General features: G+C 34.7%; 2 protein-coding genes across 2 annotated transcripts; one reads left to right on the forward strand and one right to left on the reverse strand.

Annotated features, from left to right (window-relative positions):
• The first annotated feature begins 264 nt into the window (after window positions 1-264).
• On the forward strand, window positions 265-7,543 carry LOC101209987 (chloride channel protein CLC-c). The gene is made up of 7 exons (XM_004133682.3): window positions 265-752; window positions 2,445-2,645; window positions 3,323-3,500; window positions 4,296-4,558; window positions 4,962-5,231; window positions 5,359-6,487; window positions 7,116-7,543. Exons 1-7 carry the CDS (start codon window positions 514-516, stop codon window positions 7,203-7,205), a joined length of 2,370 nt encoding a protein of 789 aa, XP_004133730.1. The 5' UTR covers window positions 265-513; the 3' UTR covers window positions 7,206-7,543.
• A 2,162-nt stretch (window positions 7,544-9,705) lies between these two features.
• On the reverse strand, window positions 9,706-14,756 carry LOC101210402 (guanine nucleotide-binding protein-like NSN1). The gene is made up of 10 exons (XM_004133684.3): window positions 14,580-14,756; window positions 14,236-14,296; window positions 13,871-14,115; window positions 13,608-13,719; window positions 13,113-13,286; window positions 11,898-12,118; window positions 11,321-11,585; window positions 11,055-11,234; window positions 10,529-10,743; window positions 9,706-10,355 (listed from the first exon to the last, which is right to left on the reverse strand). The coding sequence occupies exons 2-10, from the start codon at window positions 14,252-14,254 to the stop codon at window positions 10,062-10,064; spliced, it is 1,725 nt and encodes a 574-aa protein (XP_004133732.2). The 5' UTR covers window positions 14,255-14,296; window positions 14,580-14,756; the 3' UTR covers window positions 9,706-10,061.
• Between the last annotated feature and the right edge of the window lie 2,566 nt (window positions 14,757-17,322).

Raw genomic sequence — 17,322 nt, forward strand, 5'->3', positions numbered from 1 at the left:
TTTTACTATTCAAGGAGTTTTTTAAAAAAAGAAAAAGAAAGAAGAAAAAAACAAAGTATTTAAATTTGATTACCTTTGGTGGGTAAATATTTGGGTAATTGTTCTATTTTTTAACTTTTATTTTTAATAAGTTAAAAAGACTAAATTTAAAATTTACTAAAATACGAAAAAAAAAAAAAAAAAAAGCAAAGTTGAAAGAATAATGGTATTTTAAGTGATTAATACTGGACATACCAAATTTGTAGAAGAAAAAGAAAAAAGGGGTATTGGTTCTTCTCTATCCAAATTCCAATTTACTTTTAGCTGTAGAGATTTCATTTGATTAATGGTTTAGCTGGCTTTTCCGACGTCAGGGGGATCTTGCCTCTAAACTTTCTATGCACTAATCCTCACGCCACAAACTCCTTTTTTTTCCCTTCTTCTTCTTCTTCTTCTTCTTCTTCTTCTTAATTTCTCCATCCATTTCCATGTTTCTCCATTTCACCTAATTCCTTCTTCCATTTTCCTTTTCCAATGTCTACAGCAAAGCTTCTTCGCCATATCTCTGACCCCATCGATGAAAATCATGACAACAACCGTGAAATCGACCCCTCCGACAGGCTTGTCGGATCGCCCTTCACCGAAGATAGAGATTCTGTTTCCCTTACTTTTGGCGAGCCACTCTTGCGTACTAGTACTGCCAGGATCAGTACTACCTCCCAGCTTGCCATTGTTGGTTCTAATATCTGTCCTATTGAGAGCCTCGACTACGAGTATGTATTGTCTTTTCTGTTACACCATTGGTTTCTTTTCATTTCTCTTCTTTGGGTTTGGGATCATGCCATCCAATGGTGTTTTTTTTTTTTTTTTTTATGGGTTTTCTTTATTACTTGCATTTTATTTAGTATAATTCAACTTCTTTTTGTTTTCATCCCGATTGGATTTTTTTTTTTTCCTTTTTAGTTCTGCCTGTTTTTTTGTATTGTTTTTATGAAGGGAATGGGAAAAGGGGTTCTTAGTCTATTTGGGTTTTGTGTGGGATGTTGTAAGATATGCTTAATTTTCAATTAGTTCTTCTTGCTTCTCGGGCACCAGGTGGTTACTTATAGTACTTCTAGTTATACAGGATAATTGTTAATAATTCAGTTGGCTTTGGATGTATAAGCTGGCCTGCGCAAAAGCAGGGCATGTTGTGTGAGATTTTCAGTAATCAACAGAAATTCTTTTCTTTGGGATTTAGATTTTCCATTTTTGAGATGTCTTGGCCTTCTTTTTTTTAACTACCTTTGGAAGTCTGCTTGGCTGGTCCCATGAGGATGATTGACTTGTTACCTCTTCTGCTATTAGCTTTTCTTCTATGATGATATGTAGAAGAAAGTCTGTTATTTGGTAATTTGTTTAGAGCATGCATGTTTTTTTACATAGTTTTTGTTACTTCACTATATTTTTGTGACTCTTAGAGATATTTTCGTTTTGTTCATTTCATCTGTATTCTAAAATACGAGACTTCTATTTAATGTAGATATTCGTATTAATATTAACATTCCCAAATATGAGTAGGACTACTGAACGAAGAAACCAACGTTGACAAACTGATGCATAGAGTACTAAAAAAGTATGTTATTTGGCGGCATATCTTTGATTTGAATGTGTAAAAGAAAATTATAACTAATATGATAAAGTACTAAATGAAAACCCAAGAATAAGAACACTTGTACAAAAAAGTTTTTCAAATTATAAACGTTAGAAATAATTTTGAAAGATTAGTTTGCACAATAGTTTTTAAAAGAAAATCTTAAAACTACACACCAAGATGGCACCTAGGTTTTTGGTCTAAAGTACATTCAATTATGTGATATATTTTCTCGGATGAGGGACATTTCACTTATGTTGTATATTGAGAAAGCCACCTAACGCCTTCCCCCTCAAATTTTTGTTGCCACATGCTTTGATTTCAAACAACATAATCATATGGTAAATCCTTCAAACTACATTTTGATAAAATAATTTCTTACTACTTACATGATTCAAATGCTATGTCTCAAGTCTTAACAACAAAGAAAACGGATGATGGGCCCTACAAAATTTTGAATGCCAAAAATCAACTTGAAATCTGTAAGAGCATATTATAAACTATTTTCACTTGAAAACTGATGACTGAATTATGAAATCTGGAGTACCAAAAGTCATCTTAAATATGTAAGAAGATGTTATGAACTATTTTCTCTTGAAATGATTAGATCACATGATCATAGAAAATTATGTGCAATTACAATTACAAAAGAAAAAAACCATGCAAACTTTACCTATTTGTAATTTTCTTTTGAAATACTAGACTCTCTCATCCTAAAAGTTTCTTTGGTGTTTGTGTTTCTTACTGTTCTTTTAGGAATTTAGTTATTTATTTAAACAAGCCACTTGATTGGTTCTTTATGCGACCCTCACATTCTCTTAATTTGTAACAGGATTATTGAGAATGAACTTTTCAAGCAGGATTGGAGGTCCAGAAAAAAAAAAGAGATATTTCAGTATATCATCCTCAAATGGGCGTTTTGCCTTTGCATTGGTTTAATTACAGGGCTTGTTGGCTTCTTCAACAACATAGCTGTTGAGAATATTGCTGGTCACAAACTACGCTTAACAAATAATCTCATGCTCAAGGAAAAGTAAGCTTTGATTGAGTGACAGGCAGTTTAAGAAGTATTCAATTCACATAGCACGAAAGAACTTCAGAAGCCTATTTTAAGTTTCGAAATAGAATAATGTTAAGAGTATAGTATTAGAATTAATATTGTTAAGTAAAATTCTTCCATAATAATGCTAAGATGGATATAAGTGAACAAATTAATTTTGATATAGAAAATTGTATGAGGATTAATGTAGTACTAATACAAGAAACTTCCAGTTCAAGTTATGGACCATTGTGCCCTTCTCTTAGAAATTAATAGTCTGCATTTTATGTTTTCTTAATCAAGTTTTAGTCTAAGTTTGTGACAGGGTGTTAAAAGTGAATGTAAATTAATCCTGATCAGTTTGTACTTTCTAAGAACAGGTAATTCAGCTTTCGTTCACTTTTAATGTCAAGAAGTTTGAGGATTCCATTAGTTTTTCTATCATTCTTCTTTATCCACCACACTTTGCAGTCTGTGTTGTATTATCCTTGTTCTGTAATTGTTCTGGATGATCTCAAAATCTTACCTCACTGCAAAATTGTTCATATGGCTTCTATGATTTTTCCTTTCTGTGTTTCTTTTTTTGTATGCTATGTCTCTCTGAAATTTATGTCATTCATACAGATCTTATATAATCACCAACTGTGACATGAACATTAGCTTCCTTGCAGGTACTTTCAGGCATTTGTAGTATACGTTGGTTCCAATAGTGCGTTAGCTATTGCTGCTGCAATCCTCTGTGCCTATATTGCCCCTGCTGCTGCAGGTTCTGGTATACCTGAGGTGAAAGCATACCTCAACGGTATAGATGCTTATTCTATATTGGCTCCAAGTACCTTATTTGTGAAGGTAAGCCTCACTTTAGCAACATTCTGTTTTCTCTTTCTTTAATCATTTACAAATAACAAATAAGTAGTTGCTTATTGTCTCAGTCGTCATAGTTAAACTCACCACCATATACATAATAAGCATTTTGAATGATAGTTGGTATCTTCTATAAATAGGGATGCCAGTCTATTGTGATTAGACCTTTGAATATTTTGATATTGGAGGAGAAAATTCTTTGTTAATTCCGGGGGTCTTAGTCTCTTAGATGCTAGGCTATATTACTTCAGTTGCTTGTTAATGGAGGAGAGATGTCCAATTTATTCTCATTCTTTATGCGTTGATTTGATCAATAGTTTGTTTCTCATAAAATAATTCTAAATAATTAAAAATTCCAATGATTAACTTTGTTCGTTGTATTTGAAATAGTTTCCTTAAAAAAAAAACTGTATCCAGTGAATTCTCGCGTAGTTGCTTCTCTTCATGTAGATTATAAAAGACAAGGTATTTTTAAGGCTTAAGATGTCCTATTGTCAGTACCCTTGTGATTAGAATGTTATCATAATTTGTTGTCTCGCTCGCTCTCCAGCTAAACCAGTGTGTATGATCCCAAAAGGGTGTTTTCTTTAGTAATTTACAATTTAGGTAAACAATGATATAATATGAACACGAATTATAGGTAAAAGCAGTGCTAAAACTTCTACTGTGTTTATGGTCCTCTGGAATGTGAGATCATCTTAAATCACCACTTGCTGAGTGCTAACCATTGTGATGATAGATTTTAAAATCTTCCAATGACCATGTGGATTAACTTGGCAGATTTTTGGTTCCATATTTGCTGTTGCCGGGGGATTTGTGGTGGGTAAGGAAGGGCCCATGGTTCATACTGGTGCATGCATTGCCTCATTACTGGGACAAGGAGGCTCTCGCAAATATCGCTTGACTTGGAAGTGGCTCAGATACTTTAAAAATGATAGGGACAGGCGGGATTTGATCACTTGTGGTGCAGCAGCTGGTGTAGCAGCTGCCTTTCGGGCTCCAGTTGGTGGCGTTCTCTTTGCACTTGAAGAAGCAGCTTCATGGTCTCTCTCTCTCTCTCTCTCTCCCCACAGCACCGAAATGTCTGTTTTTTGGCTGCTCAGTTTTTAGTCAATTTCTAGGGAACGTGATAGAAAGTTGATCTGAAAAGAAAATTGAGAGTACGATATTTACAAAGCTTAGCTTACATGGCTAAGAGATGAAAACTTAATTTGATTGAGATTAGGCGGGAAATTATGCTTGTGAACATGTTAAGCTAGGTTTTGTCTTTTTCACTTTCTCTGGTATCTTGATTTTACTTCATGTGTTTAACTGCTTTCACATCCATTTGTAAACAATGAGGTGCATTTAGAACGTTTAAAGGTTCAAGATCGTTCTGTATCATATTTACTAGGAACAACTTTTGCACCATCATCATTGATAGATAATCCATGTTGAGATTGTTAGGTGGAGGAGTGCTCTTCTCTGGAGGACCTTTTTCACGACTGCTGTAGTAGCTGTTGTCTTAAGGAGTTTCATGGAATTTTGCCGAGGGGGACAATGTGGGTTATTTGGCGAAGGGGGTCTCATCATGTTCAAAATCAATACTGAAAACTCCACTTATGGTACCCCAGATCTTATTGCGATTGTTTTACTTGGAGTTATTGGCGGTGTGTTTGGAAGCCTTTACAACTACCTCGTGGATAAGGTTCTCCGAACCTACAGCATCATAAATGAGTATGCTCCATATTTTCTTTTTAATGATTTTGGAAATACAAGTTAATCTCCCCCCCTTCTTTTACACCATACACAGTTCTGTTATTGTACAGATTCACTATCATTGACAACTAATATTGAATTGCAGGAGAGGTCCCGGCACGAAACTTATCCTTGTCGTTGCCGTTTCCATATTGACAACTTGTGTCTCATTTGGTCTTCCTTGGCTCTCACAATGTTTACCGTGCCCAACTGACTTGGATGATCAATGCCCAACCGTTGGTCGCTCAGGAAACTACAAAAACTTCCAATGCCCACCTGGTCATTATAATGATCTTGCTTCTTTATTTTTTAATACCAACGATGATGCCATCCGAAACCTGTTCACATCTGCTAATGACAAGCATTTTCAGCTCTCCTCACTTTTTGTCTTCTTTGTTTCTATCTATTGTCTTGGCATTATTACTTATGGCATTGCTGTGCCTTCTGGGCTCTTCATTCCTGTAATTCTGGCTGGGGCCTCTTATGGTCGCATTGTAGGGAGATTATTTGGTTCAGTTGCTACTCTTGATGTCAGTCTCTATGCCCTTCTCGGAGCTGCATCCTTCCTTGGTGGCACTATGAGAATGACTGTTTCTCTATGTGTCATACTTCTTGAGCTTACTAATAACCTTTTGATGCTCCCATTACTAATGTTGGTTCTTCTAATTTCAAAGTCGGTGGCAGATATTTTTAATAAAGGTGTCTATGATCAGATTGTGAAGATGAAAGGACTACCTTTTATGGAAGCCCATGCAGAACCATTTATGAGGCAATTGGTCGCTGGTGGTGTGGCTTCTGGTCCCTTAATTACGTTTTCTGGGATCGAAAAGGTCGACAACATTGTCCATGCTTTGAAAATGACAAACCACAATGGGTTTCCTGTAATTGATGAACCGCCTTTCTCAGATAGTTCAGAGCTTTGTGGGCTTGTTCTGAGGTCTCATCTACTTGTTTTGCTTAGAGAAAAGAAATTTACTAAGAAAAAGGTGTCACTTAGATCAGAAATTTGGAGGGGCTTCAAAGCACATGATTTTGCAAAACCAGGTTCTGGCAAAGGGGTGAAACTGGAAGATTTGGACTTCAACGAGGAGGAGCTGGAAATGTTTGTTGATCTTCATCCCATTACAAACACGTCACCCTACACAGTGGTAGAATCAATGTCACTAGCTAAAGCGGCAATTCTCTTTCATGCACTGGGCTTAAGGCACTTGTTGGTGGTTCCGAAGACACCCGGGGTAAGACACCTTATACTCTTACAAATATGCAACAGTTCCCTTCTGGCGCATGATATATTTGACTATAAGTGGCTACACACATACTTTATAATCACATATAATGTTGTCCAATGCGTTATACTTCATGCATTCATTCTTGGGGAAGGCAAGCTAGTTTGCGTTCCCAGTCATTGCTGTTCTCATTAACCATATGCATATGGTGCCAATTCCTCTGTCAATCTTCATGCCTGAACTTCTAGTAACTTTGTAGTTGTTGTACTATTGTCAGTCGTTTCTATTATTATTTTACTAGATTTAGATTATTTAACACTAACTAACCTTGATTTTTTTTTTTGATTTATCTCGTGGATATTGACTTTGACGAAATGTATTTTTAAGTCAATCCAAACGGGCTCTTAGTATTTTTCAACAGATTTAAACGATGAACGAGCAACCATGTCTTTTTCTTGGTAAAATGGTCAGAGACCGAGACAAAATACTTTGAAATTTCTAGTTTACAACAAAATGAGATTCGTCCCCATCATAAATTCTTGGTTAAAGAGATACTTCAACGACATTTTGCAGAACTATCAATTCAAAGCCTTTTTCTGAATATAGTAATGATTTAACATTGATGAATATTCTGCAGAGGCCTCCTATTGCTGGAATTCTTACACGACACGACTTCATGCCGGAGCATATTCTGGGACTTTACCCGCATCTCAACCCCCACAAGTAGAACAAAGCAAGGTTCTTCCCATACTACTTTTCCTTCCGTTGAGTTCTTTTCTCGTGAGGATAAATTTGCTCCTTTTTTCAGTGTCCATACCATTTCTTTTGGAATTTTTGAAGTGTTGTAGGAGAAAAATCTGTGATGTGGAGTACACAAAACACACCTGCATAAACAGGAACTATTTACATTTTTACATGTCAATATCAGCTCATTCAATTATTATTTAATCTTCCCCTGTTTAGGTTGGGTGCTCTTGAGAATAAAGTGGTGTGTAATATATAATCCTATTTTTCAAGTGAACTATTCAAATTTCTTTAATAGATTGTACCATTTTATTTTGTCCAGTTACTTGCCTTTTATTTCCCTTTCATCTTTTTCTTTTCCTTTCCCTGTTATCTATATTTTGTGTCAATGTTTAATCCAACCAGATCGAAAAGATGTCGAATTCTTTCGATCTAATCAAATAAATTTTCGTGCCTACAAAACTAATGGAAGTTCCAACAGCAGAGACAAGAAAAACAGAGTTAAATGCCCACAAATGACAGAGATGATAAAAACATAGTTAAAGCCCACAAATGATATAGAGAAAACAATGGAATTTCACCTAGATTAGTAGGTGCTTGCATAAAAGGCAAAAAGGGGCATAAATGTATATATAACATCGACTTGAGGCCGCGACGCTGGGGTCTGAGCCTCTGAGGCATCTCCTTGTCGAAGTGCACCGCTACACTTTTCAATGTCTGTCAGCGGTACCATAAGTGGGTGATGGGACGTTACCTTTATCTCTCAATTTGAAGCTCTTAGAAAAAGAAAGAAGTGATGCTCAACATGACCTCCTCAAGAGCTTTTTAGTTTTTGATAACTTTGATCATTCTTTTCTCCTTTATGCAATGGAGCTTTGATTTGGTCCAATTTTGCATCGTTTTGGTTTTAATGCTATATTTTACCTCTTACATGTCCAACGTATATAAAATCAACACATAAAGGTAAGGAATAATCTCGAATGATAGAGGAACATAATAGTTTTCAACTCATCACTTTTTCTTAATTTTTTCTAAACCTATCTATTTTTCCAAATAACCCGCTGTTACATGTAAAGTCATTACGTAGTTAATAATGTTAATAGTAGAGACTAATTTATGAACATTCCTAAAATTGGACTAAATAGAAAACATAAAAAAAATGATTATATAAGGAGAGGTGATATTGTCCATACAAAAGAAATGCAAAGTGAAAAAGAGAATAAGAAGATGCTGAATATGACTTGTGTATTAATTGATTGGAAGGGTGGTGAGAATATATAGTAAAGATTGTTGATTAAAGAACAATAGATGAGTTGTAAAATGAACTCAAAATTAGTAAGCTGGCAGTATTGGATCACAATCCAAATTGAAAAACTTTTAAACAAAGAAAGGGAACAAAAATGTGTCTAAATCCCTATAAGAACATATTGATATTGTCCACATACTTTCTAGTCTAGGACTTAAATTTTCTTCTATAGTCTTCTGAGTCAAAATCAAAGTCATTACAACAAATATATTCTCTACTACTGACCCATGAGAATTTATTAGAAATGAACTTTGTGATAAGGGCTGATGGAACTCAATCCACAGCAAATCTTGGTTTTGGAAACATTGATAAGAAACAAGACCAATACTGCTCTCACAAATATGAGGGAGAATAATTCATTTCTAATGCTTGCTTAGGGTGTGTTTTGAATACATTTTTGAAGTGTTTAATACTTTTTTAAAAAAATCACTTTGAAATAAATTTGGCTTTTGAAGTGTATTTGAAACATTTTTTATAAAAAAATGTTTAAATAAAAATTAGATTTATAAAAAACATTTTTTTGATCAATTCAGACGGACTCACATTGGCTCAGCAAAATAATAATTTCAATTGTTGCTATCCTACAAAAAAAGAAATGTTACTAATGATCTTGCCAACCTCTATTTCAGTACAAATTACAACATTAATCTTTCTTGTGTGCTACTGCCAAAATTCATAAATTACCTTTCATTTCCTCTATTATATGTATATCTCTCCCTCACCAAATTTCCAAAAAAGGTTACCCTTTGCTTTATTCACACCTTGATTTATTTTCTTACCTCCAAATCTGAAGCCCTTCAAACATTTGTTAGCACTATGGTCTCATCTATCCAGGTAAGTGAAACGTAATTCAACAGTAATGTAAAAGAACTATTTTCTGAAACGTAATTCAACAGTAATGTAAAAGAACTATTTTGTTGTTTACCTACCATTATCGTAATGAGTTTAGACCGACTTTGAATTCTATAATTAAATCATACAACCTAATTGAAGAATGGAAGATGCTCAATCTAATTGTGGTTGAAATTACATGAAACCATCTTTTTATATATTTTATTGTTATAACTGTGAGTATGTATTTGTCACATATAATATTAGGGTCTAACAATAGGGTAACGGTGGTAGAATGTAACATATTCATAATAGATAAATGTGATCAAGAGCAAAAAGAGTTATATTTGTTACTATGATTCAAGTCTATTATTATGATTCATCCATCAAAGAAATCTTGTTTCAATTACACCATTTTTCAACCAAGTTCCTTAAACATAGTCTACACTAAAAAATAAAACAAAATGTTTATCAAATAAAACCTATAATTTTGTAACCCAATCACGAGTTTTGCCAACAAAATTTGCTTACATTAGAACCAAAAATCTAAGAGGGCAAAAATTCTATTGAAAAAACAAAAGTGAACTTTAAATAGAAGTCACAACACAAAACTTGGAATCTACACCCTTAGCTTTTGATTTCCATGGCAACCAATCTGGCCCCTCTAATCATGTCGTAATTCTTGTTTTTCTATATTAGGAATCATTTCTTTTTGAAATCCACTTTAAAGTCATAGTCATCGTCTTCCATAGCATCCATAGACACGGAGGATTTGTTAGCTTTTTTCCTTTGCTTCTTCTCAGCTCTCCTCATTTTCGTATTTAGAATACCTTCTGCTGAATACAATTTCTCGTTCTGCCTGCTAGTTGCATCTTGTCCCTTGCCTTTGCCTTCACCGTTGCCATCTTCTTCCTGCTCCATGGACTCGTCCTCGCTATTGTTCATCTTATTCTCCAGGACTTCGTTGTCTTGAGTAGACGATTGAGCATTCTCATTCTGAATTGTAAAATAATATAAAAGTATATAACCCAAGATGTAAACAGAAAATCATGATGCTATGAGTTAGACAGATCTTTGAACAAGATGCAAATCTCTAACCATGGAGGGTGGGGGAATCATAAGTGTCTAATAAACCTGAGTGAACTACAAAAACAGTTTTGGAGCCATACCTCTTGCTCTTGCATACTCTCGTCAAAATTTGGTGGACAACTCGGGGGAACTTCAACAGGATTGAAATCATCCGCAGATTTTAGGCTTCCAATGAATGATGATTCACCACTATAAACTGCATCAATATCGAACTCTTTCCCAAGCTCTGAGACGATCCTTGCCTCTGAAGGTTCTTGATTTCTAACTGGCGGCATTGTATAATATGGAATTTTACCTATGACATATCAAGCGAGCACAATAACAAAATCAGATTCTGAAAATTTACTTTATATTTCATATGGCAGCTGCCATTTTCTTTCCCCCTAAGCTAAACAAGAAGTAATTTCTTTCTTATCACAGTGAGAGAAGGGATATTTTCTTCTGTAGGAATGCACTCTCGAATTCCTTTTGCATTGATCTTTCATTCAATAGTGCTAAAAGTAGTCAGCTCAGCTAGGAGAAAGTCCTTATTTTGAACTTTTCAGTTTTCACATTGGAAAGTGTTTTCTTTTAACACTGACGAAATTAAAAAGTAAAAAGAAATACCTTCGTTCCAGTCATGCAAAACAATCCTAGCAGCAGCTGCAACATCCACGATACCACCTTTCTTAAGTTTGCCTCGAATAACAGCTACCTTCTGCAGAAAATCATCAACCGTATCGAAGCTTGAAAGCTTATATAGAGTTACCAAGGTTTTGGAAGGGCAAAGCTTCAAGATCTCCTTCACTGTGATATCCAATAGAAAATAAGGTTTACAATTAACACTCCAAGGATCATAGAAGGTAATTGAAACATTGCAAAATCAACTTTACCAGGAGCAATGGGATCTTCCAACTTCTCTATTCTTTTGCAATTCCTAAGAGCTATAGATGGCTCATTTTCTTTAGTTCTTAGCATTACAACACCGGGACAATCCAACAATTTGACATTTTTGTCTAGATGGACTTCTTGCATTGATCTTGTTAATCCTGGAGTAGCTCCAACGTTGACAACATGAGATCTCTTCAGACTATTAATAAGACTGCTCTTACCAACATTAGGCAAGCCAATGACGCCCACGGTAATTGATTTTTTAATCTGCAAAATAGAAATAAACAAAAGACAGCATCAATTACCCAAAATTAAAAAGAAAAATCCCATTAAATGATCAGAGGTAACTTTCAATTAAAGAATACAATAATATGCTAGGAAACTAATCCTATGGAGGCAAAAAGAAAATACAACTTCTTCATGCATATATATGTCTACAAATAATCATTAAAATCAGTAGGATGATTAAAAATACCAGGTTTTCAAATATACAAAAAAGTAACAATAAATGGAATTAAAAAAAATACTCCATTCTAAGTGTAAAAAATTTCTATCGAAATCCCAGAACCTTAGAAGTACCTCATAACTTCTCGAGTAATTCTTCAACAGTTTAATAAGAGTTTCGGCTCCAAGACAGTCACTTCTCTGCAATAAATTACTTGTTTTTGTTTTGGATGTCTTTGAAGATTTCCAACCTAAGTTGGACCTTTGTTCTTGTGTGCTACACTTGAAGGCAACAGCAGGCAATTCTTCTCTCAGATAATTAAGCCACTTCTCAACAGCCTCTCGAGGGACAAGATCTGTTACAAAATTATATAAACATACACAAATTGTATTTACTACACAACTTCTTAGGCGGTTAGGCCTTACTTGACTAACATAGCCACAACTTTAAGAGAAGAACTAATTAGAAATACCTTCTCAGTAAGTTCATTTCATTAAATCCAAATTAAGCTCAAACTAAAAAGCAGAAACACTTGGACAACTTGTAAGTGACCAAAAAGAACTCATCAAACACAAAAAATTGTCTCACATCTTTTACTGCTTGGACACAATGCACATGCACATTCAAACACGGAGAACAAAAAAATATATAATAGGAACAAACAGTGAAATGTGAAAAGGAAAAAACATATATAATGGACAAGCATACTTGATCTTCATTTTATTTTTCTTATAATAAAAATATTGATTACCTCACTGCATTATGATAACTTACAAATAATTGCGTCCCATCAAAATACCGGTTACTTGCTTAAACTTCTTAAAAGTTCCCTTCACAGTGTATTTTTTCATATTATTTCATAATAAACTTTAAATAAGCAGATTTTGTTAGGTATCAAAACACAGATAATGCAAGAAAATACTAAAGATAACTATATTGCAATATTAGTAAAGAAATTGTGATATACCTTTTTCAAGTGGGCTACTCTAACCAAAATGATCCACCCCTCTAAGATTCTCAACTCTCTTTATTTATAGACAAGAAACTACCAATAAATTACTCTCAATAATGCGCCTTAATATTATCTTACTGATATTACGCATATACCCCTAACTAGTACTCACACAATTTCATACTTTAAAATGTTTTGTGCGAGTATGAACTATGAAGTTATTGAAATGTAGATAAAAACAAAATTAAATTGCAGTAAAACTGTAAAATATCTCAATCATATCCATTCCCCTATTCTAGAGTAAATGATGAATAAAGATAACTTCGTTGTTCCCATTTCCATGCTTATGCTCATCTTTCTTGGACAAAAAAATATGGCATGAGGGAATGAAACTAACCAATTTTATTCAGTAGTAATACAAGATGCTTATCAGGACCCGCTTTCATCACCATCTTCTCCATATCAATACAACGGGTGCCAAGGGGATCCCGTGCATCCAAGACTTCTAAAATGACATCTGATGCGTCAATAACTTTAACCAATTCCTTGTAGAAAGCCCTATCTGAGTTATCTGCATAGTTGATATTTCTAGTCAATAACACAATGTAAGATGATGAACATAAAAATCCCAATTCGTTTACTCTCATTTTTTATCTTCTTAACTGAGAGTTGGCTCCCTTACACCCAGAGGTATCTGTTCCGAACACGGGTGACATTAGGGGCTTTTGGTTTTAAGCTCACCTGGAGGCTCAAACTTGGGACCTCTAAGCTAGTATGATGAAGAGGCCCCACGCCCTTATCAACGGGATTGCCCCTTGGGGGTTTCTCTCTTTTTTATCTAATCCAAAATTCTTCATAGTTTATTTAAAAGCCTTCATAGAAAACAACCTACCACGACTACGCACAGGCCCAACAGAGTTGTCTTCAGCTTTTGTCTCTCCTAAGCTTTGCTCTACAGAGGCCACATTATCATCATCTAGCAACCCCAACTTTCTCTTTTGTGCCTGGACATTATTAAACAGTACATTACCAGTAAATTGCTACAGAAACAATGTAATATTAATGGAGCAGCAATGTGCATACGTGCATTCACAAACACATAAATACATACATCATAAAAAAAATCTAGAACACGTATTTGATAAATTGTATTACCCTCTCCTTCCGAGCTGCTTTCTTTTGTTCCATCTCATCAAGAGCTCGAGCACGACGAGCTTCAAGAGCCTTGAGCTCCTGTTCCTTGAAAGGCCAATCATTGGGAATACCTGGGTCCTTCTCAACCTTGCTTTTGCCCTTGAAGCTTAGCTTCTTGGCTTCCTTAGCCTTCTTCTTGTGATGCTCCTTCACCTTTCTAATGATCTTGTACTTCTTCTTTAAAGAAACCCTCTTACTTTTACTCTCTACAACAAACAAAACATTTCAGAGGAAAAAAAAAAAACCATAAAGGCGTCTTACCCCTGTGCTGCAGGAAACAAAATAACATGAATCAGTTTTCAAAATTTAGAATAGAACCCACTTACTTTTGCTCTTCTTCACCATCTTCGGGCTTCTTGTAAATGGCCTTCACTATCTTCTTTCCAACTATAAAAAAACAATTACAAATTTTAATGAATTACACATTGCAATTTCAGCCAAAAGAAACACAAGCAAAAAAAGAAATTAATTTCCAGATGTTCTCAAACTGTTGAAGACGACAGGATACAGAACAGTAATCGAAATGTAAAAAGCAGAAGAGGAATAAGAAGAAGAAGAAGAAGAGGAACACAAAATGTTTTAGTGGTTGAGCCGAAGCCTACGTCTACTGTAGAAAAGGGAGCTGCGAAACTATATGAAAAGAATCAAAGGAATAAGAAGATAGACTCACAAATTCTCTAAACTCGTTTGCCGAGGTCAAAAGCCGTAAAGATTGCTGCGTTACGAACGGAAGAAAGACGAACGGTGGCGGCGTCACTGAAAGCTGCTGGAAGAGGGGGAGAAACCGCGCGGAGAAGAAGATAGTGAACTGTTTTTAGGTTGTTCCCTACTTTTGATTATTTTTTATAAGACAAAATACACTTGCGTTTGGGACTAGTGGTGCGTACGATTGTAATACTATGCCTTTCGAGACTTATAATATGTGTTATTAGAGTTAGCTAATATAGTGTATGTTTGAGTCGCATAATATTATAGTTTGAAAATTTCACTACTTTTTTTTACCTACACCGTATTTAAAAATACATTTTTTCTTAATTATGATATTCATTTTTATTTCCAATCTTGATTTTTCACTATTTTTTTATGCATATACATGTGATACATTAAATGAAAAAATTATATGACATTCATATCATAAATTAAGCTTCAATCTTGCTTTTTGACAAATGTTTGTTTTTCTTTGCATGCATATATATTTTTTTCATGAAATATAATTTTATAAAAAATTATTTTATTTAATCTTCTTAATTACGACTTTCATTTCATAATTTTAGCTTGAATAATTAGTTTTCATTACTTTATTTTTGGACTACACATATAATTACAAACTGATATTATTAAAATTCCTTACTTAGGATCATTAATCAATTAATTTTGGATCAATCTCCACAAAGTCATTTCTTCATTGTTTTTAGGGTATTGTGATGGATACTAGTTTAAGTATGTATCACTGCAATTTGTTACTTAGGTAATAAATCAAGACAAAAGATATTTTCAATACGTATTTACTTGAACATAAATTCGTTAATATATATAAACTTTTCTAGCAAAATCTTTTACAATAGATTAACAAACAAAGACAAATACATAAAAACAAATGAACCCGCCGACAGAAGGATGAAACGAATGAAAATCGACAATCCGTCAAGCGTTATCTTTCAATATCACGGTGCAGTACTCCAATTTAAGCTTGTTGGATTTTCGCAAGAATGATTTCATGTCTTGGACATTGCACATTATGATACGCATAAGTTGCACCCTTCCGCGACTGCTCAGTTCAGGGATATCCTACAACTATTTCATGACTTCTACACCGTAGTCATCCTCTGCTTAACGTTGTACATTCGATCATTCTGTAATTACTTTCAATTGGTAATTTGCAAATTCCATAGCATTGCAATGATGTCGCAATTTCAGTCGTCTATCCTCCCCACTCCCTCTTGCTTTCGCTCGAAGCATTCCTCCCCTCACCTGATTGACCAGGTCGTGTGCCCATGATCTCATTAGGCGACATGTCTAGCCTCTGACTATGCATTATAGGGATCTCTAGATCGTTAGCATTGCCAACGGAAAATCCCTCGTACCCTCCTAGCACACTCGATCCCACATCAGTGAAGGTCTTTGTATGTGCTCCTATAGCCTGATCTTTTCCAAAAATGTAGGACTGGTCATCGTAATAGAAAAATGATTTGTTGAGGAGCCCCTTGGCGATATGATGACTCTATGCAAAAATTTGAGTATATTAGTTTTGTTGTTACGATTATAAACGAATAACGATAGACAAAAGATACATACATTCTCCTAACTGTCGAACACACCGCACTTAGTGATGATGCAATTATGTTCATTGTTCCATCTGAATCCACTACACATTAGGCCTTGTATTTCTGCGATGGCCTGGAACATTCTCTTGAGAGATTTTATTCGACATTCTATCGTTAGTGATACCTGGATGTTACAACTTGACAGCTTCTCTGTCATCATTTGTTGGAGTTGTACCAGGCACCTAGATCTGAAAGTACCATTATTTGACTTCCAGCCATTGGCAGAGACTAACTCCACCAAGCACCCGACCAGTTTGCATTTTTCCTCTTTCATTCAGATGTGTTTAGGGGTTCAAGAAGAACTTTTCATACTAGTAAATATACGTAAACATTTTAATGAAGTGACTAACATAAGGCAAAAAATATACGACATAGTAAATTTTGCTTCAAATGACACTATAAGAAAATTTGTATTTTTCGATGCACAACACGAATGTCGAGATAAAAGATGTCGGAAGAAAAAATTTCTCCTGACGCGGTAGAAGTTTCATCAGTATAGGTTTACAATCTTGGCGTGACATAAGGCGACGTCAGTATAAGGTAATTAATAAAAAAAAAATTAAAATTCTCTCAACGTGCTTCGGGAGTTTCCCTTTAAAAATTCGAAGATCGTAAAAAATCTCTCACCCTTCTTTCATCTATTCTCTTTTTTCCTCGAATGTCTCTCTCCCTTAAGGCCCACCATCGCCTGTCGTCCACCGTCCATTGATCGTCGTTGCCGTCAACGCTTGTTAGCCGTCGTCCGCCTCTCGTTGGTAAGTGTTTGTTTTTTTTTAATTCTTTTTTTTTTGTTTTGGTTTGAGTTTGAGAAGAAAAAAAAAACTAAATAGGTATGTTTTTTAATTGTCAAGGCCTTTTTTGTGTGTTTTTCTCCTTGTCGTTGTCGTCCACTGCTGTCTTTCACCATTGTCGCCATCTGTCCCTCGTCGATAAGTTTTTGTTTTAACTTTTTTAAAATTTTGGTTTGAGGTTGAGAAAAAATATTAAATGTGTGTTACTCTTTTGGGTTTCTTCTAATTTTGCTAATTTTCCATTTGTTTTCTTCTAATTTTTCATTTTTGAAATAGAGGATTTTCCAATGCACAAAAT

The sequence above is a fragment of the Cucumis sativus genome, chromosome 3 (genome assembly GCF_000004075.3).
Source record: "Cucumis sativus cultivar 9930 chromosome 3, Cucumber_9930_V3, whole genome shotgun sequence".
NCBI classification, from domain to species: Eukaryota; Viridiplantae; Streptophyta; class Magnoliopsida; order Cucurbitales; family Cucurbitaceae; genus Cucumis; species Cucumis sativus.

Coding starts and splice junctions, on each gene's coding strand:
- LOC101209987 (XM_004133682.3), top strand. CDS start 514: ATGTCTACAGCAAAGCTTCTTCGCCATATCTCTGACCCCATCGATGAA. Junction 3,501..4,295: donor CAAGTACCTTATTTGTGAAG/GTAAGCCTCACT, acceptor TTAACTTGGCAG/ATTTTTGGTTCCATATTTGC. Junction 5,232..5,358: donor ACCTACAGCATCATAAATGA/GTATGCTCCATA, acceptor ATTGAATTGCAG/GAGAGGTCCCGGCACGAAAC.
- LOC101210402 (XM_004133684.3), bottom strand. Junction 13,287..13,607: donor TGGGCCTGTGCGTAGTCGTG/GTAGGTTGTTTT, acceptor TCAACTATGCAG/ATAACTCAGATAGGGCTTTC. Junction 10,356..10,528: donor AGAGTATGCAAGAGCAAGAG/GTATGGCTCCAA, acceptor TTTACAATTCAG/AATGAGAATGCTCAATCGTC.